The sequence below is a fragment of the Rutilus rutilus genome (assembly GCF_951802725.1).
Source record: "Rutilus rutilus genome assembly, chromosome: 16".
Taxonomy (NCBI): domain Eukaryota; kingdom Metazoa; phylum Chordata; class Actinopteri; order Cypriniformes; family Leuciscidae; genus Rutilus; species Rutilus rutilus.
Genome location: NC_140224.1, coordinates 8214894 through 8241932, shown reverse-complemented (window position 1 = coordinate 8241932; position 27039 = coordinate 8214894). Strand labels below are relative to the sequence as shown.

Below are 27039 nucleotides of genomic sequence, written 5' to 3'. Positions count from 1 at the left end.
CTTAGTCACTCATCATTCTGATGTGCTGAGTCAAAATAAAAGTCTGCGTATTTTGTAGCGCATGATGGGCACAGACTGATTTCTTTTAAGCTTCAGACTATGATTTCATCCAAATAGGGAATACCAAATATTATATTTTGAGCCAATTTTAGAACGCGCAAGTCTATGACACACACCTTTCTTAACTTAATGAGATTCACCTCCAACTCCTGTTGCAATCTGTACAGGCCATTCTAATCAAGACCGTACCCAGATGCACTTGGCTTGTTTTTTTCATGACTCAATACAACACATCAACTCCATTCAGCTCCTGTACATAGCCTACATGTTTATTTTCATCAGTCATGCATCTCCTAGCAATGAGTCGCTTGAGATGGTTATGTGCGGATTGGAGACATTTAGTGTGTGACAGTCGCTTAGCGTATGATGCTGAGTTTTTCCTCAGTATCAACTTACAAAATTGGCAAGAGTATGATGCATACACTGCCTAGTAGAGCTGCATAATATTGGAGAAAACTGACAATGCGATATTTAGTTTTTCTGCGATATGAAAATAATTTCACCAGATGAATAGCTCTTTTTGTAAAGAATCAAACATGCTAGGATGATTGAGGTGATTTTGTAGGGAAGTGCATCTGACAACAAACAAGCATAGATAAATACAATAGAACAAAGATACAAATGAAATAAGCAGTGATTTGTTTTTCCGGTAAATTTAACCGTATTCAGGTACAGTCAATCAAATGTAAAATAACCACATAGGCGTCACTGTATAAGTTAAATATAATACAATTTATCTTTGTTAAAGCTACAAAAGTGATTCTCTATTTTTTGTTGCACAGATCCAATATAATGATATGCATATTTACATTTTAACATTTTAACTTTGTTTATATAGTTTTTCTTTTTTACCCAACAAACATAAGGATACTGAAAATGCATTTTTACTTCTTGCGTACTCAATCTATGGCAAATTTTTGTGAAGGAAGACAAGCATGTGAAGTTTATCTGGTTTCAAACTGAAGCAAAACACTGTCTGAAGGTTTCCTGAAGAAATGAAAAGATCTTAAACCTATTGTTGCGCCGGCGCCAATAAAGTCATGCAGATATCTTATTTTTGTATTTCTATTTGCACTTGATTTTTTTTTTTATCTGCTGAGTAAAGAAAACAGGGTTCTTAATAATCACCCTTTATTAAATATATGAACACAGAAACCCCGTTAACAGGTTAATGTCACGTTTCCCATTCCATGACTAGTAAAATAATAGCAATTTACTCTCTGTAAAATGGCATAATCCGCAGGGTGATGGACACGGAGATGGGTAAAAAGGTTAATGGCTACACATTCTGCAGCGCCGCGTCGCGTGTAGGACAACTCGAGGTATCGCATACCGGACGCGCACTTTCTCAGTTTATGGACAGCAATATTCTTATGTTTTAAGGACATTATGAAATTAAGATAATGCATGTACCATGTTATGATTGTACTGTACAATTAAATACAATAGTTGCTGAGTCTGTGATCTGAACACTTTACCTCAGAGCATCCGTTAACTGAATGACTTGAGAATATCACCTGAAAATTCGATAACATCAGCAATTTTCATTCAAGCAGCTGATTTCTGTAAATTAATGTAAAATTAAATGTATATTGCAGCACAGGGTGAAGTCATTTACGATGATTTGAGACAAATATAATGTAAATTTAATATAAAACGATGTAAATGGCGCTCTGTGGCGCGGCAGGATTTTGAACAAGGTCCTGAGCCGTTGCTGGGCGCCGCGGACAGACGCCGAATGGCACCGCCGGTGTGTGCACACTCATACAGAATAATGTGTTCGAATTTTAAAGACGTGGCGCTGCACTTCTCGTCCTGTTTTCTTTGAAGCCGAAGAACTCCATACTGGCGAGCTTACTTTTTTCGGGTGTGGACAGTGTTTCACTCTAGCTGTGCGGGCACGGACGAGCGCTGCGTCGTCTTCTTATAGGTGTCCGCGGGTGCAATGCTGCCACCTGAGAGGTCAACCAGGTACTGGCGCTGGAGTATTTACGTGTCATGTTATCATAAGAGTCCTATTCATTTTAAACATTGTGGTTGTCGCCAATACCGGTATATTGTCACTCTAAATTAACACGATATTTCATGCTTTGAATATCACGATAATCGTCAACACCGGTATATTGCGACACCCCTAATTCCAAACAAGCTGGTTTTCTGAGCTTGGTTTTAATAAAAAACGTTTTTGGACTTACAGAATGTTTTTACAGTAAAATGAACTCTTACATGTCAAAAGATCAAGGAAATGTTTATCTCTCAATTCATAACCCCTTTAAAATCTGTTCAGATTGTAAAAGGCATATAGTGAAGTCTAGCCTTTAAGCTCCAAGACAAATAAACTTAGTTTTAGTTGTCTGAAATGCAACTAGAAAAACTTAATGTTTAATGTTTAAATTGTAACTTTTCTCTGCATCTTCTCTAATTTTAGTTGATCATTGATGTCTTTTCCTCTAAACTTGTCAACATTAAAAATTACATCCTCTTGCTAAATCCACGGCTGATTTTCATGCGCAAACTGTACTCACTTATCGCGGCTGTAGGCGGCGTTGTGGTGGAGTGCCGAGTCTAGCAAACTGTCGTCTCCATATTGACTCGTTGTGGTGTGCAGACGGAGACTGCGTCTGGACATCCTGGGTGACTCGTAGACGGGCCCAATCCTGAGCTCGCTCTCAAAGTCTAGCACTGAAGAGGAGTAGCTGGAACTGAAAAAAAAAAAAAAGAAAAAAAAAGATGTTGACTAACATCAGCTACTACAGAACAGTAGCAATTATACAATGAAATCTGGTATGCATCATATACTGGTATACGTTTAATGCTCGATTATGAATGGTGGACAAATATTCTAAGGTGTGCAATTATTCTTTTAGTAAACACACAGCTATGAAATAGTTCCAGGTCTGTCACCTGCATTACAATTGCATATCACCTATGACAGCAAAAGAATCACAAATTCACTAAGCAAACACATGACTACATGATAATGCTCAACTTCTGTGCTTTCCCACCAAAATATCTTTTATCATCTATGGAAATTACATTCTTTCTCTGCATGCACTTTACACCAAAACATGAATATTAAGACAGTGAAGCACAAAGCTTTGTTTACAAAAGAAATATAGATTGCAATTAAAGCTGCAAGCAGCGATGAAAGGGCCCTCGCACCCGTGCCATCAACACTCGGTGGTTTTAGGAAGACAGAGCATGGTTGGGAAATGTACATTTAAGGAGGTATATATAGTAAGAGTATGTCAAAGTCAGTTACAAAATGTTTTGTATAATGGTGATAATAGCATGCTTCATGACTCAGCTAAGTGTTGCTAGCATGTTTAGTCTGTTTCTAGCATGCTCAGTACACAATAATTATGTGGTTAGTACTGCATTACTGTGTTAACCATGTCAGTTTCTGTTGCCAGTAGGTGGCGTTATGACTATAACTGAATATGAGCATGGATGTGTGTTCAGGACAGAACTCTTATCAAACGTGTGAAGTTTGGTGCAAATTGGACATTGCCTTCTTGAGTAACAACAAAGTCATGTTTCATTGAATTAGCATTCTTTAGCACTTAGCTAAGCATTGTTAGCATGTTTTAACATGTTTCTAGCATGTTTAGAACTCAATGGCATTTTTAACATGTTGCTAGAACGGCATCAACGTGTTAAACATGTCACTTCCTGTTGCCAGTAGGTGGCGCTATTACTAGAACTGAACATTCTCATGCAGATGTGTTCAGGCCATGACTCTTATCAAAAGTGTGAAGTTTGGGGCAGATTGGACATTCCATGCCTGAGTTACAGCAAATTCCTATTTAATTGCAATAATAGCATGCTTTAGCACTTAGCTAAGAGTTTGCTAGCATGTTTTAGCATGTTTCTAGTATGTTGTTAGCATGTTTAACACTTGCTGGCACTTTTTTATATGTTATTAGGAGTCCATAACAGTGTTAACATGTCACTTCCTGTTGCCAGCAGGTGGCGCTATGACTGTAACTGAATATAAGCATGGTCATGTGTTCAGGACAGAACGCTTATCAAAAGTGTGAAGTTTGACGCAGATTGGACATTCCATGCCTGAGTTACAGCAAATTCATATTTAATTGCAGTAATATCATTCTTTAGCACTTAGCTAAGTGTTTGCTAGTATGTTTTAACATGTCTCTAGTATGTTGGTAGGATGTTTAGCACCTACTGGCATTTTTTTATATGTTATTAGGAGTCAAGAACAGTGTTAAACGTCACTTCCTGTTGCCAGCAGGTGGCGCTATGACTATAACTAAATATGAGCATGGACATGTGTTCAAGAGATAACTCTTATCAAACGTGTGAAGTTTGGGGTAGATTGTACATTGCCTTCTTGAGTAACAACAAAGTCCTGTTTCATTGAATTAGCATGCTTTAACACTTAGCTAAGTATTGCTAGCATGTTTTAATATGTTTCTAGCATGTTTAGAACTCAATGGCATTTTTAACATGTTGCTAGAACGGCATCAACGTGTTAAACATGTCACTTCCTGTTGCCAGTAGGTGGCGCTATTACTATAACTGAATTTGAGCATAGACGTGTGTTCAGGCCATGATTCTTATCAAACGTGTGAAGTTTGGGGCAGATTGGACATTCCATGCCTGAGTTACAGCAAATTCATATTTAATTGCAGTAATAGCATGCTTTAGCACTTAGCTGAGTGTTTGCTAGCATGTTTCTAGTATGTTGCTAACCTGTTTAGCACTTGCTGGCTCTTTTTTATATGTTATTAGGAGACCACAACAGTGTTAAACATGTCACTTCCTGTTGACAGCAGGTGGCGCTATTACTATAACTGAATATTCTCATGTAGATGTGTTCAGGCCATGACTCTTATCAAACGTGTGAAGTTTGGGGCAGATTGGACATTCCATGCCTGTGTTACAGCAAATTCCTATTTAATTGCAGCAATAGCATGCTTTAGCACTTAGCTAAGTGTTTGCTAGCATGTTTTAGCATGGTTCTAGTATGTTGTTAGCATGTTTAACACTTGATGGCACTTTTTTTATATGTTTTTATATGTCCACAACAGTGTTTAACATGTCACTTCCTGTTGCCAGCAGGTGGCACTATGACTGTAACTGAATATGAGCATGGTCATGTGTTCAGGACAGAACGTTTATTAAAAGTGTGAAGTTTGGTGCAGAATGGACATTGCCTTCTTGCGTAACAACAACATCCTGTTTCATTGAATTAGCATGCTTTAGCACTTAGCTAAGTATTGCTAGCATGTTTTAACATGTTTCTAGCATGTTTAGAAGTCAATGGCATTTTTAACATGTTGCTAGAATGGCATCAACGTGTTAAACATGACACTTCCTGTTACCAGTAGGTGGCGCTATTTCTATAACTGAATATTCTCATGTAGATGTGTTCAGGACAGAACGCTTATCAAAAGTGTGAAGTTTGGGGCAGATTGGACATTCCATGCCTGAGTTACAGCAAATTCCTATTTAATTGCAATAATAGCATGCTTTAGCACTTAGCTAAGAGTTTGCTAGCATGTTTTAGCATGCTTCTAGTATGTTGTTAGCATGTTTAACACTTGCTGGCACTTTTTTATATGTTATTAGGAGTCCATAACAGTGTTAAACATGTCACTTCCTGTTGCCAGCAGGTGGCGCTATGACTATAACTGAATATGAGCATGGTCATGTGTTCAGGACAGAACTCTTATCAAACGTGTGAAGTTTGGGGCAGATTGGACATTCCATGCCTGAGTTACAGCAACTTCCTGTTTCATGGCGAAACATCGAAATTTGTCAGGCCGCCGAGGACCCGCCCTTCGACGAAAACTCAAGATCTTCGCAATTTAACGTCGCAAAGGCCTTAAGATTACACTCACCAAATTTGAAGATGATCAGATTAAAACTGTAGGAGGAGTTCGTTAAAGTACGAGGCCTGAAAATGGCAAAAACTGCACAAAAATCTGAGAGGAAGTTCAAAATGGCTGACTTCCTGTTGTGTTTAGGGCTATGCTCCAAGAGACTTTTTTGTAGGTATTAGGTCATTACATGTATGTACCGAATTTCGTGCACGTACGTGGAACGTTGCGGGAGGCGCACTCCGTTGAACTTTTATAGGTGGCGCTATCGAGCCATTTTGCCCCGTCCAATTCTGAAACCTATATCAGATGTAAATTTTCGCCAGTTCTGACGCGTGTGCAAAGTTTTGTGAGTTTTCGAGCATGTTTAGGCCCTCAAAAATGCAATTAAATGCGGAGAAGAATAATAATAATAATAAATATAGCTGCGAGCAGCGATTACGGGCCCAAGCCGGTGGCACCGCAACCCCGGTGCCTTTAGTTACCTAAAGGCACCGGGGTGGCGGTACCGCCGGCTTTGGCCCTCCATCGCTGCTCGCAGCTATATTTATATATATATATATATATATATATATATATACATACATACATACACACACATACATATATATGTATATATATATATATATATATATATATATATATATATATATATATATATATATATTATTGTTCAAAAGTTTGGGGTCAGTAAGATTTTTAATGTTTTTAGGAGAAGTCTCTTCTGCTCACCAAGGCTGCATTTATTGATTAAAAATACAAACAAAAACAGTAATATTGTGAAATATTATTCCAATTTAAAACAGCTGTTTTCAATTTTAAAATATTTTACATAGTAATTCATTTCTGTGATCAAAGTTGAGTTTTCAGCATCATTACTCCAGTCTTCAGTGTCACATGATCCTTCAGAAATCATACTAATATGATGATTGATGCTCAATAAATATTTATTATTATTTTCAATGTTGAAAACAGTTGTGTACAGATTTTTTTTTTTTTCAAAATGCTTTGATGAATGTAAAGTTCAAAAGAACAGCATATATTTCAAATATATATATTTTTAACATTATAAATGTCTTTACTGTAACTGTTGATCAGTTTAACTCATCCTTCATAAATAAAAGTACTGATTTATTTTATTTCTTTCCCCCAAAAATAAAATTTTAATTATTACTAACCACAAACTTTTGAGCGGTAGTGTTTAACGTTACAAAAGCTTTAGATTTCAGATAAATGCTGTTCTTTTGAACTTTCTATTCATCAAAGACTGTACACAACTGTTTTCGACATTTAAAATAATAATGAATGTTTCTTGAGTATCAATCATCATATTAGAATAATTTCTAAAGGATCATGTGACAGTGACGACTGGAGTAATGATGCTGAAAACTCAGCTTTGATCACAGGAATAAATAACAGTTTAAAATATATTAAAATAGAAAGCAGCTGTTTTAAATTGGAATACTATTTTACAATATTACTGTTTTTGTTTGTATTTTTAATCAAATAAATGCAGCCTTGGTGAGCAGAAGAAACTTCTCTGTTATGTGCGCGCCACAGACTGCACGCACGTCCGCTTAGAGTTCCGCCTTTTGCCTTCCGTCAATATTACGTTATTAGAAAAATATTTTTTTAGAGAATCGATTTTTTGACATTTGTGAATCGATTCAGAATCGTCCACGTCCGCATCGCGATGCATCTAAGAATCAATTTTTTCTCCCACCCCTAGATTTCATACAACAGGTTAATAAACAGTTACAATTAAGTCACTTACATTTTAGATGCAATGTTGACTGTTTTTGTTCTGTTTCAGCAGCGAAAATAGTTAAACAAAGATCACGGCAGAACCATCACGCATCACGTGTTTTCTTATAACTGAACGATTCAGCATTTTTAACGAATCGGTTGACTCAAAGATTGAATGATCAATCCATAAACATCTGTCTTAATCATGATCGACTCATTCGAACGAATCGTTTGAACGAATTAATCAATGACTCGCTTATTAAGATGGATGCCTGGCGACACCTAATGGCGGTTTAGTGTTGTTTAAAAGCATCATTCTTTCCCACATGTGTGTGATTTGTGTGTGCAACATTATCATTATTTTTCTTTCACTATTATATTAGCGATATAAAAGCACCCACTCGTGTCACACGTCGATTAACCGGTGGGAAAATATCCTCAGACACATACCTAATAAATGTATATTTAAATACAATATTGGCCTACCTGGTAAAAAGTTTTATATACTATTTTGATGTCCTTTTGGACACAAGATGGCAGTATAGCCCTATGTTTGCTTTTTTGTTGAACCAAATAGCACTAAATAGCCTGTTTTTAACTTTTTCATTCTTCTTGAATTGCAAAAACAGAATAAAATGGGTTTAGTTGTGATATTTGTATACTTTTATATAGAAATAAATGGTATATAATTACATTTTTAGAAGATTTTTACTTTAAATATGCTAAATTGTGAATGGATAATAAATATCTCAAACGGTTTTGCTATGGCGAGGGATTAATGTAGTTTCATCATGTTGAAAAAGTTTGGTACGAATAAAATAAATAGTTTAAGAGGAGTGGCTAAAAATTCAGAGGCTGATTTTGCAAAAAAATTCACATTCAGACCAAAATATCTGACTTCCTGATGGCCAGAGCTATTGAATGTAAATTAGAAAGTTGTCCGGCTTGATGAGTACAATATAGAAACTATTTTTTCTTTACTGTAGTTAAAAGTAACCCCCCCACTTTTGTCAAAAGCATGTTGAAAGTGACACACTTCCTGCTGCCAGTTGGTGGCGCTATAACTTTGACTCACAATAGCTACATCCATCTGATCGGCCTCTTACCACGAACACACTGCTGAAGTTTCATCAAGATCAGTTAATGTATGCAGAAGTTATTCCACTTCCGTGTTTCTCTTTTCTCGCCATAAATTCGATTCCTCGCCACAGCCAAACCGTTCGAGATATCAAAAATCCGTCCGCAATTTAGCATCCTCAAAGTCTTGACTACATGCACACCGAGTTTGAAGGGGACACGGTGAATTTTCTAGGAGGAGTATTTCACATTCCACAGCAAGCGTTTTCCAAACAACCCATAATAGCCGACTTCCTGTTGGGCTGGCGTAAAACTTGACCGGGGTAAAGTTGTTCGGCCCGATGAGATCTATATGTGTACCGAGTTTCATATTAATTCATGCGAGCGTGTTTGATATATGGATCAAGTTTTAGAACCCCGTTCAAGGGGGTGCTGTTGAGCCCCCCAGCCACGCCCGGGTACCAGCTTCAGCCCGGCCCTGATGGCCGTGGGTTCTGACTTGTGTGCAAAGTTTCAAGAGTTTTTGAGCACGTTAAGGACCCCAAAAGCCCCTGAAACCTTGATTAACAATATAAAAGCAATAGTCAAATCCCCCCTCCCCTCACACACACAGAGACACAGAGAGAGGGAGAGAAAATTCTTCAGAAAATCCACATTCAAACCAAAATATCTCTCTTCCTGTTGGTCGGAGATGGTTAATGTCAATTAGAAAGTTGTCCGTCTTGATGAGAACAATACACATACCAAGTTTTGTTGCTGTTGATAAAACTAACCGCCCCATTTATGACTAAAGGTGGCGCTACTGAGCCCCTCACCACGCCCGTTTCTGAAACTTTGCACATGTCTACCGGCTAATAAATGTGATGTGTCTGTCGAGTTTCATCCAATTTCAAGTATGTTAAGAGTTTCAAAAGCATCTGAAAAGAATATTAAAGTTTGATGCGTTGCCACGGCAACAGTATTTAAGATATCAATAAACCTTTCACAGGTCTACATCTGCCGTGTGTCTACATTATACACATAAAGTTTGAAGCAAATCGGGTAAAAATAAGAGGGTGATTTCAAAGCATTTTGAAAGTGACACACTTCCTGCTGCCAGTTGGTGGCGCTATAACTTTGACTCACAATAGTCACATCAATGTGATCGGCCTCTGACCACGAACACACTGCTGAAGTTTTATCAAGATCAGTTAATGTATGCAGAAGTTATAACACACTTCCTGTTTATCTTTTCTCGCTATAAATTCGTTTCATCGCCACGGCCAAACCGTTCGAGATATCAAAAATCCGTCCGCAATTTAGCATCCTCAATGTCTTGACTTCATGCTGACCGAGTTTGGTGTGGATCGGATCAATTCCCTAGGAGGAGTACATTAAATTCCACAGCATGCGTTTTTCAAACAACCCATAATAGCTGACTTCCTGTTGGGCAGAGCTAATAACTTAGAGTGCGAAAGTTGTTCGGCCCGATGAGATCTATATGTGTACCGAGTTTCATACTAATACGTTCTTGTATGTGTCCAAGATTTAAGATTGTGTTCTAGGGGGCGCTGTTGAGCCCCCCTGCCACGCCCGGGTACCAGCTTCAGCCCGGCCCTAATGGCCGCGGGTTCTGACCTGCGTGCAAAGTTTCATGAGTTTTTGAGCACGTTAAAGGCCCCAAAAGCCCCCGAACCCTTGAAGAACAATAATAATAATAATAATAATCCTAACGAAAACAATAGGGCCTTCGCCCCTTCAGGGCTTGGGCCCTAAATATAGCTGCGAGCAGCGATTACGGGCCCAAGCCGGTGGCACCGCAACCCCGGTGCCTTTAGTTACCTAAAGGCACCGGGGTGGCGGTACCGCCGGCTTTGGCCCTCCATCGCTGCTCGCAGCTATATTTATATATATATATATATATATATATATATATATATATATATATATATATATATATATATATATATATATATATATATATATATATATACATACATACATACATACATACACATACGTATATGTATGTATATATATATATATATATATATATATATATATATATATATATATATATATATATATATATATATATATATATATATATATATATATATATATTATTGTTCAAAAGTTTGGGGTCAGTAAGATTTTTAATGTTTTTAGGAGAAGTCTCTTCTGCTCACCAAGGCTGCATTTATTGATTAAAAATACAAACAAAAACAGTAATATTGTGAAATATTATTCCAATTTAAAACAGCTGTTTTCAATTTTAAAATATTTTACATAGTAATTCATTTCTGTGATCAAAGTTGAGTTTTCAGCATCATTACTCAAGTCTTCAGTGTCACATGATCCTTCAGAAATCATACTAATATGATGATTGATGCTCAATAAATATTCATTATTATTTTCAATGTTGAAAACAGTTGTGTACAGATTTTTTTTTTTTTCACAATGCTTTGATGAATGTAAAGTTCAAAAGAACAGCATATATTTCAAATATATATATATTTTTAACATTATAAATGTCTTTACTGTAACTGTTGATCAGTTTAACTCATCCTTCATAAATAAAAGTACTGATTTATTTTATTTCTTTCCCCCAAAAATAAAATTTTAATTATTACTAACCACAAACTTTTGAGCGGTAGTGTTTAACGTTACAAAAGCTTTAGATTTCAGATAAATGCTGTTCTTTTGAACTTTCTATTCATCAAAGACTGTACACAACTGTTTTCGACATTTAAAATAATAATGAATGTTTCTTGAGTATCAATCATCATATTAGAATAATTTCTGAAGGATCATGTGACAGTGACGACTGGAGTAATGATGCTGAAAACTCAGCTTTGATCACAGGAATAAATAACAGTTTAAAATATATTAAAATAGAAAGCAGCTGTTTTAAATTGGAATACTATTTTACAATATTACTGTTTTTGTTTGTATTTTTAATCAAATAAATGCAGCCTTGGTGAGCAGAAGAAACTTCTCTGTTATGTGCGCGCCACAGACTGCACGCACGTCCGCTTAGAGTTCCGCCTTTTGCCTTCCGTCAATATTACGTTATTAGAAAAATATTTTTTTAGAGAATCGATTTTTTGACATTTGTGAATCGATTCAGAATCGTCCACGTCCGCATCGCGATGCATCTAAGAATCAATTTTTTCTCCCACCCCTAGATTTCATACAACAGGTTAATAAACAGTTACAATTAAGTCACTTACATTTTAGATGCAATGTTGACTGTTTTTGTTCTGTTTCAGCAGCGAAAATAGTTAAACAAAGATCACGGCAGAACCATCACGCATCACGTGTTTTCTCATAACTGAACGATTCAGCATTTTTAACGAATCGGTTGACTCAAAGATTGAATGATCAATCCATAAACATCTGTCTTAATCATGATCGACTCATTCGAACGAATCGTTTGAACGAATGAATCAATGACTCGCTTATTAAGATGGATGCCTGGCGACACCTAATGGCGGTTTAGTGTTGTTTAAAAGCATCATTCTTTCCCACATGTGTGTGATTTGTGTGTGCAACATTATCATTATTTTTCTTTCACTATTATATTAGCGATTTAAAAGCACCCACTCGTGTCACACGTCGATTAACCGGTGGGAAAATATCCTCAGACACATACCTAATAAATGTATATTTAAATACAATATTGGCCTACCTGGTAAAAAGTTTTATATACTATTTTGATGTCCTTTTGGACACAAGAGGGCAGTATAGCCCTATGTTTGCTTTTTTGTTGAACCAAATAGCACTAAATAGCCTGTTTTTAACCTTTTCATTCTTCTTGAATTGCAAAAACAGAATAAAATGGGTTTAGTTGTGATATTTGTATACTTTTATATAGAAATAAATGGTATATAATTACATTTTTAGAAGATTTTTACTTTAAATATGCTAAATTGTGAATGGATAATAAATATCTCAAACGGTTTTGCTATGGCGAGGGATTAATGTAGTTTCATCATGTTGAAAAAGTTTGGTACGAATAAAATAAATAGTTTAAGAGGAGTGGCTAAAAATTCAGAGGCTGATTTTGCAAAAAAATTCACATTCAGACCAAAATATCTGACTTCCTGATGGCCAGAGCTATTGAATGTAAATTAGAAAGTTGTCCGGCTTGATGAGAACAATATAGAAACTATTTTTTCTTTACTGTAGTTAAAAGTAACCCCCCCACTTTTGTCAAAAGCATGTTGAAAGTGACACACTTCCTGCTGCCAGTTGGTGGCGCTATAACTTTGACTCACAATAGCTACATCCATCTGATCGGCCTCTTACCACGAACACACTGCTGAAGTTTCATCAAGATCAGTTAATGTATGCAGAAGTTATTCCACTTCCGTGTTTCTCTTTTCTCGCCATAAATTCGATTCCTCGCCACAGCCAAACCGTTCGAGATATCAAAAATCCGTCCGCAATTTAGCATCCTCAAAGTCTTGACTACATGCACACCGAGTTTGAAGGGGACACGGTGAATTTTCTAGGAGGAGTATTTCACATTCCACAGCAAGCGTTTTCCAAACAACCCATAATAGCCGACTTCCTGTTGGGCTGGCGTAAAACTTGACCGGGGTAAAGTTGTTCGGCCCGATGAGATCTATATGTGTACCGAGTTTCATATTAATTCATGCGAGCGTGTTTGATATATGGATCAAGTTTTAGAACCCCGTTCAAGGGGGCGCTGTTGAGCCCCCCAGCCACGCCCGGGTACCAGCTTCAGCCCGGCCCTGATGGCCGTGGGTTCTGACCTGTGTGCAAAGTTTCAAGAGTTTTTGAGCACGTTAAGGACCCCAAAAGCCCCTGAAACCTTGATTAACAATATAAAAGCAATAGTCAAATCCCCCCCTCCCCTCACACACACACAGACACAGAGAGAGGGAGAGAAAATTCTTCAGAAAATCCACATTCAAACCAAAATATCTCTCTTCCTGTTGGTCGGAGATGGTTAATGTCAATTAGAAAGTTGTCCGTCTTGATGAGAACAATACACATACCAAGTTTTGTTGCTGTTGATAAAACTAACCGCCCCATTTATGACTAAAGGTGGCGCTACTGAGCCCCTCACCACGCCCGTTTCTGAAACTTTGCACATGTCTACGGGCTAATAAATGTGATGTGTCTGTCGAGTTTCATCCAATTTCAAGTATGTTAAGAGTCTCAAAAGCATCAAAAAAGAATATTAAAGTTTGAAGCTTTGCCATGGCAACAGTATTAAAGATATCAAAAATCCTTTCACAGGTCTACATCTGCCGTGTGTTTACATTATACACATAAAGTTTGAAGCAAATCGGGTAAAAATAAGAGGGTGATTTCAAAGCATTTTGAAAGTGACACACTTCCTGCTGCCAGTTGGTGGCGCTATAACTTTGACTCACAATAGTCACATCAATGTGATCGGCCTCTGACCACGAACACACTGCTGAAGTTTTATCAAGATCAGTCAATGTATGCAGAAGTTATAATACACTTCCTGTGTCCCATTATTCGCCATAAATTCGTTTCCTCGCCTTGGCCAAACCGTTCGAGATATCAAAAATCCGTCCGCAATTTATCATCCTCAATGTCTTGACTTCATGCACACCGAGTTTTGAGGCGAATGGATGAATTTCCTAGGAGGAGTACATCAAATTCCACAGCATGCGTTTTCCAAACAACCCATAATAGCCGACTTCCTGTTGGGCTGGCGTAAAACTTAGAGCACGAAAGTTGTTCAGCCCGATGAGATCTATATGTGTACCGAGTTTCATATTAATTCATGCAAGAGTGTTTGGTATATGGACCAAGTTTTCGGACCGCACTCGGACCCCATTCAAGGGGGCGCTGTCGAGCCCCCCTGCCACGCCCAGGTACCATCTTCAGCCCGGCCCTAATGGCCGCAGCTTCTGACCTGTGTGCAAAGTTTCATGAGTTTTTGAGCACGTTAAAGGCCCCAAAAGCCCCCGAACCCTTGAACAACAATAATAATAATAATAATAAATATAGCTGCGAGCAGCGATTACGGGCCCAAGCCGGTGGCACCGCAACCCCGGTGCCTTTAGTTACCTAAAGGCACCGGGGTGGCGGTACCGCCGGCTTTGGCCCTCCATCGCTGCTCGCAGCTATATTTATATATATATATATATATATATATATATATATATATATATATACACATACATACATACACACATATATATATATATTTTATTGTTCAAAAGTTTGGGGTCAGTAAGATTTTTAATGTTTTTAGGAGAAGTCTCTTCTGCTCACCAAGGCTGCATTTATTGATTAAAAATACAAACAAAAACAGTAATATTGTGAAATATTATTCCAATTTAAAACAGCTGTTTTCAATTTTAAAATATTTTACATAGTAATTCATTTCTGTGATCAAAGTTGAGTTTTCAGCATCATTACTCCAGTCTTCAGTGTCACATGATCCTTCAGAAATCATACTAATATGATGATTGATGCTCAATAAATATTCATTATTATTTTCAATGTTGAAAACAGTTGTGTACAGATTTTTTTTTTCAAAATGCTTTGATGAATGTCAAGTTCAAAAGAACAGCATATATTTCAAATATATATATTTTTAACATTATAAATGTCTTTACTGTAACTGTTGATCAGTTTAACTCATCCTTCATAAATAAAAGTACTGATTTATTTTATTTCTGTCCCCCAAAAATAAAATTTTAATTATTACTAACCACAAACTTTTGAGCGGTAGTGTTTAACATTACAAAAGCTTTAGATTTCAGATAAATGCTGTTCTTTTGAACTTTCTATTCATCAAAGACTGTACACAACTGTTTTCGACATTTAAAATAATAATGAATGTTTCTTGAGTATCAATCATCATATTAGAATAATTTCTGAAGGATCATGTGACAGTGACGACTGGAGTAATGATGCTGAAAACTCAGCTTTGATCACAGGAATAAATAACAGTTTAAAATATATTAAAATAGAAAGCAGCTGTTTTAAATTGGAATACTATTTTACAATATTACTGTTTTTGTTTGTATTTTTAATCAAATAAATGCAGCCTTGGTGAGCAGAAGAAACTTCTCTGTTATGTGCGCGCCACAGACTGCACGCACGTCCGCTTAGAGTTCCGCCTTTTGCCTTCCGTCAATATTACGTTATTAGAAAAATATTTTTTTAGAGAATCGATTTTTGGACATTTGTGAATCGATTCAGAATCGTCCACGTCCGCATCGCGATGCATCTAAGAATCAATTTTTTCTCCCACCCCTAGATTTCATACAACAGGTTAATAAACAGTTACAATTAAGTCACTTACATTTTAGATGCAATGTTGACTGTTTTTGTTCTGTTTCAGCAGCGAAAATAGTTAAACAAAGATCACAGCAACTTGTTTTCTCATTACTGAATGATTCAGCATTTTGAAACGAATCGCTTGACTCAAAGATTCAATGGTCAATCCATAAACATCTGTCTCAATCATGAATGACTCAGTCATTGGAACGAATCATTTGAACGAATGAATCAATGACTCGCTCATTAAGATGGTCGCCTGGCGACACCTAATGGCGGTTTAGTGTTATGTTTAAAAGTATCATTCTTTCCAACGTGCACCATTATCAATGTCCGTGCGGACGTCCGTTTTTTTACTTTCACTTTTATATTAGCGATTTAAAAGCACCCACTCGTGTCACACGTCGATTAACCGGTGGGAAAATATCCTCAGACACATACCTAATAAATGTATATTTAAATACAATATTGGCCTACCTGGTAAAAAGTTTTATATACTATTTTGATGTCCTTTTGGACACAAGAGGGCAGTATAGCCCTATGTTTGCTTTTTTGTTGAACCAAATAGCACTAAATAGCCTGTTTTTAACTTTTTCATTCTTCTTGAATTGCAAAAACAGAATAAAATGGGTTTAGTTGTGATATTTGTATACTTTTATATAGAAATAAATGGTATATAATTACATTTTTAGAAGATTTTTACTTTAATCCCTCGCCATAGCAAAACCGTTTGAGATATTTATTATCCATTCACAATTTAGCATATTTAATGTAGTTTCATCATGTTGAAAAAGTTTGGTACGAATAAAATAAATAGTTTAAGAGGAGTGGCTAAAAATTCAGAGGCTGATTTTGCAAAAAAATTCACATTCAGACCAAAATATCTGACTTCCTGATGGCCAGAGCTATTGAATGTAAATTAGAAAGTTGTCCGGCTTGATGAGAACAATATACAAACTATTTTTTCTTTACTGTAGTTAAAAGTAACCCCCCCACTTTTGTCAAAAGCATGTTGAAAGTGACACACTTCCTGCTGCCAGTTGGTGGCGCTATAACTTTGACTCACAATTGCTACATCCATCTGATCGGCCTCTTACCACGAACACACTGCTGAAGTTTCATCAAGATTAGTTAATGTATGCAGAAGTTATTCCACTTCCGTGTTTCTCTTTTCTCGCCATAAATTCGATTCCTCGCCACAGCCAAACCGTTCGAGATATCAAAAATCCGTCCGCAATTTAGCATCCTCAAAGTCTTGACTACATGCACACCGAGTTTGAAGGGGACACGGTGAATTTTCTAGGAGGAGTATTTCACATTCCACAGCAAGCGTTTTCCAAACAACCCATAATAGCCGACTTCCTGTTGGGCTGGCGTAAAACTTGACCGGGGTAAAGTTGTTCGGCCCGATGAGATCTATATGTGTACCGAGTTTCATATTAATTCATGCGAGCGTGTTTGAAATATGGATCAAGTTTTAGAACCCCGTTCAAGGGGGCGCTGTTGAGCCCCCCAGCCACGCCCGGGTACCAGCTTCAGCCCGGCCCTGATAGCCGTGGGTTCTGACCTGTGTGCAAAGTTTCAAGAGTTTTTGAGCACGTTAAGGACCCCAAAAGCCCCTGAAACCTTGATTAACAATATAAAAGCAATAGTCAAATCCCCCCCTCCCCTCACACACACACAGACACAGAGAGAAGGAGAGAAAATTCTTCAGAAAATCCACATTCAAACCAAAATATCTCTCTTCCTGTTGGTCGGAGATGGTTCATGTAAATTAGAAAGTTGTCCGTCTTGATGAGAACAATACACATACCAAGTTTTGTGATTCTAGGAAAAACTAAACCCCCATTTTTGACTAAAGGTGGCGCTACTGAGCCATTCCACCACCCCCGTTTCTGAAACTTTGCACATGTCTACTGGCTAATAAATGTGATGTGTCTGTTGAGTTTTATGCAATTTCAAGTATGTTAAGAGTCTCAAAAGCATCAAAAAATAATATTAAAGTTTGATGCGTTGCCACGGCAACAGTATCTAAGATATCAATAATCCTTTCACAGGTTTACATCTGCCGTGTGTCTACATTGTACACATAAAGTTTGAAGCAAATCGGGTAAAAATAAGACACTGATTTCAAAGCATTTTGAAAGTGATGTACTTCCTGCTGCCTGTTGGTGGCGCTATAACTTTGACTCACAATAGTCACATCTGTGCGGTCGGCCTCTTACAACGAACACACTGCTGAAGTTTCATCAAGATCAGTTAATGTATGCAGAAGTTATAACACACTTCCTGTTTCATTTTTTCGCCATAAATTTGTTTCCTCGCCACGGCCAAACCGTTCGAGATATCAAAAATCCGTCCGCAATTTAGCATCCTCAATGTCTTGACTTCATGCACACCGAGTTTGGACGCGAATCGATGAATTCCCTAGGAGGAGTACATTAAATTCCACAGCATGCGTTTCCAAACAACGCTAAATAGCCAACTTCCTGTTTGGCTGGCGTAAAACTTAGAGCACGAAAGTTGTTCGGCCGGATGAGATCTATATGTGTACCGAGTTTCATATTATTACATGCAAGCGTGTTTGATTTATGGACACGTGTTCGGATCCCGTTCCAGGGGGCGCTGTCGAGCCCCCCTGCCACGCCCGGGTACCAGCTTCAGTCCGGCCCTGATGGCCGCGGGTTCTGACGTGTGTGCAAAATTTCAAGAGTTTTCGAGCATGTTAAGAGCCCCAAAAGTGCCCGAAAGGTTGACAAAATAATAATAATAATAATAATAAATATAGCTGCGAGCAGCGATTGCGGGCCCAAGCCGGTGGCACCGCCACCCCGGTGCCTTTAGTTACCTAAAGGCACCGGGGATGGCGGTGCCACCGGCTTTGGCCCTCCATCGCTGCTCGCAGCTATATTTATATATATATATATATATATATATATATATATATATATATATATATATATATATATATATACATACATACATACATACATACACATACATATATATATATATATATATATTATTGTTCAAAAGTTTGGGGTCAGTAAGATTTTTAATGTTTTTAGGAGAAGTCTCTTCTGCTCACCAAGGCTGCATTTATTGATTAAAAATACAAACAAAAACAGTAATATTGTGAAATATTATTCCAATTTAAAACAGCTGTTTTCAATTTTAAAATATTTTACATAGTAATTAATTTCTGTGATCAAAGTTGAGTTTTCAGCATCATTACTCCAGTCTTCAGTGTCACATGATCCTTCAGAAATCATACTAATATGATGATTGATGCTCAATAAATATTCATCATTATTTTCAATGTTGAAAACAGTTGTGTACAGATTTTTTTTTTTCAAAATGCTTTGATGAATGTAAAGTTCAAAAGAACAGCATATATATCAAATATATATATATTTAACATTATAAATGTCTTTACTGTAACTGTTGATCAGTTTAACTCATCCTTCATAAATAAAAGTACTGATTTATTTTATTTATTTCCCCCAAAAATAAAATTTTAATTATTAGGGGAGAGCAGGGTAAGTTGTCACACGGGTAAGTTGTCACACTGTCCATAACTCCAACACTAGAGGCTCTATCTCAAAAATCTAATAGCCACTTTATGTGACTTCTTCTTCTATAGTCAACTTCCTGTTCACATGTGGTCAAGATCACTGTAATCTGAGGTTAGCACAATTTTCTTATTTTTCTGCTTAAAAAGTAAAAAAATCTCACTTTACATTTTATGCAATACAACTTTGTTAGGTATGAATGTTTAAAATTATTATTTTGCACAAAATAGAGGAGACAGTAACGTGTCTTTTGGTACTTTAGCTAAAGTGATATGTTGAGTTAAACTTGAGATTTAGCCAACATTAGCTCACATGTCAATATGGGGCAAGTTGTCTCAATGACTTTGGGGCAAGTCGTCACATGTGCCCCAGCACCAACCCTGCCCTGCCTAGCACGCCCAGTTATGCTTCTGCTATCACCAGCTCACCCTTACCCAGCAATGCTATTGCTGACAGTGGGCTACCAACTCCAGTGGACATCCGGCCATATCCAAAAGATGGCCCCCGAAAACCAGCCAGCAAAGGAAGAAAATGACGTAAATCAGCAATACTTACTGACACGCCAGTGAAGCAGCAACTAGAAATAGAAAAGAATAAGTCTCAATCTAGCAAAAAGCGGTTTCAAAAGAAAGGGAAGCAGAAATCTGGACCAATGAAAAACAAGGCAGCTACATTTACATTTAGTCATTTAGCAGACGCTTTTGTCCAAAGCGACTTACAAATTAGGACTAAATTAAGCGAGTCATTGTGAAGAGGCAAAAAAAAAACCACAAGAAGTGCTCAAAATACGAAGTTCAGGCATTGTTCAGAGTAGCATATGCGTAAAATGTGTAAAATGCAACAATTGGGCCCATGATGCTTGCACCTCAGGCCAGGCAATTTATGTGTGTCAGAATTGTGACTCTGGAGATGAGTCCGATTAGTCAGATACAGGGCATCTGTTTTGTTCAGAGGTTAAGTTATCTGCAGCATTCCATTCAGTTATCAGGATCTATGTGCAAGCCATAGAACGTTTGAGTTTAAAGTTCAAAGTAAAGTGGTTTTGCCACTTAATTGAAATGTGCATTATTTGGATTGAAATAATTGTTTTTCCAGATTCTCCAGGCACGGATGTTTATATTTGCAGTTCTGTTTTGAGTTTAAAAATTAAAATCAATATTCACAATTAAGTAGTTGTGTTCTTATTTTTAGATAATCTAGTGTGACAACTTACCCGCCCTAGTGTGACAACTTACCCGCCGATGGGGCAAATTGTCACAAGTGCACACTCGCTATTCAACAGTCTACAACTCCGTAATGAGATAAGATATAAAGATGTTATGAATACAACATATGTGCCCAAGACTTCCTTCTTTCATTTGGTATGAGATTTATACCATTTTGATGTATGGTGCTCAGTAAATGTTAGACAGTGTGAAAAGTGTGACAACATACCCCGCTCTCCCCTACTAACCACAAACTTTTGAGCGGTAGTGTTTTACGTTACAAAAGCTTTAGATTTCAGATAAATGCTGTTCTTTTGAACTTTCTATCCATCAAAGACTGTACACAACTGTTTTCGACATTTAAAATAATAATGAATGTTTCTTGAGTATCAATCATCATATTAGAATAATTTCTGAAGGATCATGTGACAGTGACGACTGGAGTAATGATGCTGAAAACTCAGCTTTGATCACAGGAATAAATAACAGTTTAAAATATATTAAAATAGAAAGCAGCTGTTTTAAATTGGAATACTATTTTACAATATTACTGTTTTTGTTTGTATTTTTAATCAAATAAATGCAGCCTTGGTGAGCAGAAGAAACTTCTCTGTTATGTGCGCACCACAGACTGCACGCACGTCCGCTTAGAGTTCCGCCTTTTGCCTTCCGTCAATATTACGTTATTAGAAAAATATTTTTTTAGAGAATCGATTTTTTGACATTTGTGAATCGATTCAGAATCGTCCACGTCCGCATCGCGATGCATCTAAGAATCAATTTTTTCTCCCACCCCTAGATTTCATACAACAGGTTAATAAACAGTTACAATTAAGTCACTTACATTTTAGATGCAATGTTGACTGTTTTTGTTCTGTTTCAGCAGCGAAAATAGTTAAACAAAGATCACGGCAGAACCATCACGCATCACGTGTTTTCTCATAACTGAACGATTCAGCATTTTTAACGAATCGGTTGACTCAAAGATTGAATGATCAATCCATAAACATCTGTCTTAATCATGATCGACTCATTCGAACGAATCGTTTGAACGAATGAATCAATGACTCGCTTATTAAGATGGATGCCTGGCGACACCTAATGGCAGTTTAGTGTTGTTTAAAAGCATCATTCTTTCCCACATGTGTGTGATTTGTGTGTGCAACATTATCATTATTTTTCTTTCACTATTATATTAGCGATTTAAAAGCACCCACTCGTGTCACACGTCGATTAACCGGTGGGAAAATATCCTCAGACACATACCTAATAAATGTATATTTAAATACAATATTGGCCTACCTGGTAAAAAGTTTTATATACTATTTTGATGTCCTTTTGGACACAAGAGGGCAGTATAGCCCTATGTTTGCTTTTTTGTTGAACCAAATAGCACTAAATAGCCTGTTTTTAACTTTTTCATTCTTCTTGAATTGCAAAAACAGAATAAAATGGGTTTAGTTGTGATATTTGTATACTTTTATATAGAAATAAATGGTATATAATTACATTTTTAGAAGATTTTTACTTTAATCCCTCGCCATAGCAAAACCGTTTGAGATATTTTTTATCCATTCACAACTTAGCATATTTAATGTAGTTTCATCATGTTGAAAAAGTTTGGTACGAATAAAATAAATAGTTTAAGAGGAGTGGCTAAAAATTCAGAGGCTGATTTTGCAAAAAAATTCACATTCAGACCAAAATATCTGACTTCCTGATGGCCAGAGCTATTGAATGTAAATTAGAAAGTTGTCCGGCTTGATGAGAACAATATACAAACTATTTTTTCTGTACTGTAGTTAAAAGTAACCCCCCCACTTTTGTCAAAAGCATGTTGAAAGTGACACACTTCCTGCTGCCAGTTGGTGGCGCTATAACTTTGACTCACAATAGCTACATCCATCTGATCGGCCTCTTACCACGAACACACTGCTGAAGTTTCATCAAGATCAGTTAATGTATGCAGAAGTTATTCCACTTCCGTGTTTCTCTTTTCTCGCCATAAATTCGATTCCTCGCCACAGCCAAACCGTTCGAGATATCAAAAATCCGTCCACAATTTAGCATCCTCAAAGTCTTGACTACATGCACACCGAGTTTGAAGGGGACACGGTGAATTTTCTAGGAGGAGTATTTCACATTCCACAGCAAGCGTTTTCCAAACAACCCATAATAGCCGACTTCCTGTTGGGCTGGCGTAAAACTTGACCGGGGGAAAGTTGTTCGGCCCGATGAGATCTATATGTGTACCGAGTTTCATATTAATTCATGCGAGCGTGTTTGATATATGGATCAAGTTTTAGAACCCCGTTCAAGGGGGCGCTGTTGAGCCCCCCAGCCACGCCCGGGTACCAGCTTCAGCCCGGCCCTGATGGCCGTGGGTTCTGACTTGTGTGCAAAGTTTCAAGAGTTTTTGAGCACGTTAAGGACCCCAAAAGCCCCTGAAACCTTGATTAACAATATAAAAGCAATAGTCAAATCCCCCCCTCCCCTCACACACACACAGACACAGAGAGAGGGAGAGAAAATTCTTCAGAAAATCCACATTCAAACCAAAATATCTCTCTTCCTGTTGGTCGGAGATGGTTCATGTAAATTAGAAAGTTGTCCGTCTTGATGAGAACAATACACATACCAAGTTTTGTGATTCTAGGAAAAACTAAACCCCCATTTTTGACTAAAGGTGGCGCTACTGAGCCATTCCACCACCCCCGTTTCTGAAACTTTGCACATGTCTACTGGCTAATAAATGTGATGTGTCTGTTGAGTTTCATGCAATTTCAAGTATGTTAAGAGTCTCAAAAGCATCAAAAAAGAATATTAAAGTTTGATGCGTTGCCACGGCAACAGTATCTAAGATATCAATAATCCTTTCACAGGTCTACATCTGCCGTGTGTCTACATTGTACACATAAAGTTTGAAGCAAATCGGGTAAAAATAAGACACTGATTTCAAAGCATTTTGAAAGTGATGTACTTCCTGCTGCCTGTTGGTGGCGCTATAACTTTGACTCACAATAGTCACATCCATGCGATCGGCCTCTTACAACGAACACACTGCTGAAGTTTCATCAAGATCAGTTAATGTATGCAGAAGTTATAACACACTTCCTGTTTCATTTTTTCGCCATAAATTTGTTTCCTCGCCACGGCCAAACCGTTCGAGATATCAAAAATCCGTCCGCAATTTAGCATCCTCAATGTCTTGACTTCATGCACACCGAGTTTGGAGGCGAATCGATGAATTCCCTAGGAGGAGTACATTAAATTCCACAGCATGCGTTTCCAAACAACGCTAAATAGCCAACTTCCTGTTTGGCTGGCGTAAAACTTAGAGCACGAAAGTTGTTCGGCCGGATGAGATCTATATGTGTACCGAGTTTCATATTATTACATGCAAGCGTGTTTGATTTATGGACACGTGTTCGGATCCCGTTCCAGGGGGCGCTGTCGAGCCCCCCTGCCACGCCCGGGTACCAGCTTCAGTCCGGCCCTGATGGCCGCGGGTTCTGACGTGTGTGCAAAATTTCAAGAGTTTTCGAGCATGTTAAGAGCCCCAAAAGTGCCCGAAAGGTTGACAAAATAATAATAATAATAATAATAATAATAATAATAAAATATAGCTGCGAGCAGCGATTACGGGCCCAAGCCGGTGGCACCGCAACCCCCGGTGCCTTTAGTTACCTAAAGGCACCGGGGTGGCGGTACCGCCGGCTTTGGCCCTCCATCGCTGCTCGCAGCTATATTTATATATATATATATATATATATATATATATATATATATATATATATATATACCTACATACATACATACACACACATACAATATATATATATATATATATATATATATATATATATATATATATATTATTGTTCAAAAGTTTGGGGTCAGTAAGATTTTTAATGTTTTTAGGAGAAGTCTCTTCTGCTCACCAAGGCTGCATTTATTGATTAAAAATACAAACAAAAACAGTAATATTGTGAAATATTATTCCAATTTAAAACAGCTGTTTTCAATTTTAAAATATTTTACATAGTAATTCATTTCTGTGATCAAAGTTGAGTTTTCAGCATCATTACTCCAGTCTTCAGTGTCACATGATCCTTCAGAAATCATACTAATATGATGATTGATGCTCAATAAATATTCATTATTATTTTCAATGTTGAAAACAGTTGTGTACAGATTTTTTTTTTCCAAAATGCTTTGATGAATGTAAAGTTCAAAAGAACAGCATATATTTCAAATATATATATTTTTAACATTATAAATGTCTTTACTGTAACTGTTGATCAGTTTAACTCATCCTTCATAAATAAAAGTACTGATTTATTTTATTTCTTTCCCCCAAAAATAAAATTTTAATTATTACTAACCACAAACTTTTGAGCGGTAGTGTTTAACGTTACAAAAGCTTTAGATTTCAGATAAATGCTGTTCTTTTGAACTTTCTATTCATCAAAGACTGTACACAACTGTTTTCGACATTTAAAATAATAATGAATGTTTCTTGAGCATCAATCATCATATTAGAATAATTTCTGAAGGATCATGTGACAGTGACGACTGGAGTAATGATGCTGAAAACTCAGCTTTGATCACAGGAATAAATAACAGTTTAAAATATATTAAAATAGAAAGTGCGCTGTTTTAAATTGGAATCATATTTTACAATATTACTGTTTTTGTTTGTATTTTTAATCAAATAAATGCAGCCTTGGTGAGCAGAAGAAACTTCTCTGTTATGTGCGCGCCACAGACTGCACGCACGTCCGCTTAGAGTTCCGCCTTTTGCCTTCCGTCAATATTACGTTATTAGAAAAATATTTTTTTAGAGAATCGATTTTTTGACATTTGTGAATCGATTCAGAATCGTCCACGTCCACATCGCGATGCATCTAAGAATACATTTTTTCTCCCACCCCTAGATTTCATACAACAGGTTAATAAACAGTTACAATTAAGTCACTTACATTTTAGATGCAATGTTGACTGTTTTTGTTCTGTTTCAGCAGCGAAAATAGTTAAACAAAGATCACGGCAGAACCATCACGCATCACGTGTTTTCTCATAACTGAACGATTCAGCATTTTTAACGAATCGGTTGACTCAAAGATTGAATGATCAATCCATAAACATCTGTCTTAATCATGATCGACTCATTCGAACGAATCATTTGAACGAATGAATCAATGACTCGCTTATTAAGATGGATGCCTGGCGACACCTAATGGCGGTTTAGTGTTGTTTAAAAGCATCATTCTTTCCCACATGTGTGTGATTTGTGTGTGCAACATTATCATTATTTTTCTTTCACTATTATATTAGCGATTTAAAAGCACCCACTCGTGTCACACGTCGATTAACCGGTGGGAAAATATCCTCAGACACATACCTAATAAATGTATATTTAAATACAATATTGGCCTACCTGGTAAAAAGTTTTATATACTATTTTGATGTCCTTTTGGACACAAGAGGGCAGTATAGCCCTATGTCTGCTTTTTTGTTGAACCAAATAGCACTAAATAGCCTTTTTTTTACTTTTTCATTCTTCTTGAATTGCAAAAACAGAATAAAATGGGTTTAGTTGTGATATTTGTATACTTTTATATAGAAATAAATGGTATATAATTACATTTTTAGAAGATTTTTACTTTAATCCCTCGCCATAGCAAAACCGTTTGAGATATTTATTATCCATTCACAATTTAGCATATTTAATGTAGTTTCATCATGTTGAAAAAGTTTGGTACGAATAAAATAAATAGTTTAAGAGGAGTGGCTAAAAATTCAGAGGCTGATTTTGCAAAAAAATTCACATTCAGACCAAAATATCTGACTTCCTGATGGCCAGAGCTATTGAATGTAAATTAGAAAGTTGTCCGGCTTGATGAGAACAATATACAAACTATTTTTTCTTTACTGTAGTTAAAAGTAACCCCCCCACTTTTGTCAAAAGCATGTTGAAAGTGACACACTTCCTGCTGCCAGTTGGTGGCGCTATAACTTTGACTCACAATAGCTACATCCATCTGATCGGCCTCTTACCACGAACACACTGCTGAAGTTTCATCAAGATCAGTTAATGTATGCAGAAGTTATTCCACTTCCGTGTTTCTCTTTTCTCGCCATAAATTCGATTCCTCGCCACAGCCAAACCGTTCGAGATAATAAAAATCCGTCCGCAATTTAGCATCCTCAAAGTCTTGACTACATGCCCACCGAGTTTGAAGGGGACACGGTGAATTT

The 27039-nt window shown here is 37.0% G+C and overlaps 1 protein-coding gene across 5 annotated transcripts in view; it reads right to left on the bottom strand.

Moving 5' to 3' along the window:
- sun1a (Sad1 and UNC84 domain containing 1a) overlaps positions 1–27039 on the bottom strand; it is a 113695-nt gene that overhangs the window by 27031 nt on the left and 59625 nt on the right. For all 5 annotated transcript variants that reach the window (XM_084434667.1, XM_084434668.1, XM_084434665.1 and 2 more), the window contains one exon: positions 2586–2762. In XM_084434667.1, coding sequence (XP_084290793.1) covers positions 2586–2689 — 104 coding nt within the window. In that variant the 5' untranslated portion in view covers positions 2690–2762. The remainder of the gene's footprint in view (positions 1–2585; positions 2763–27039) is intronic.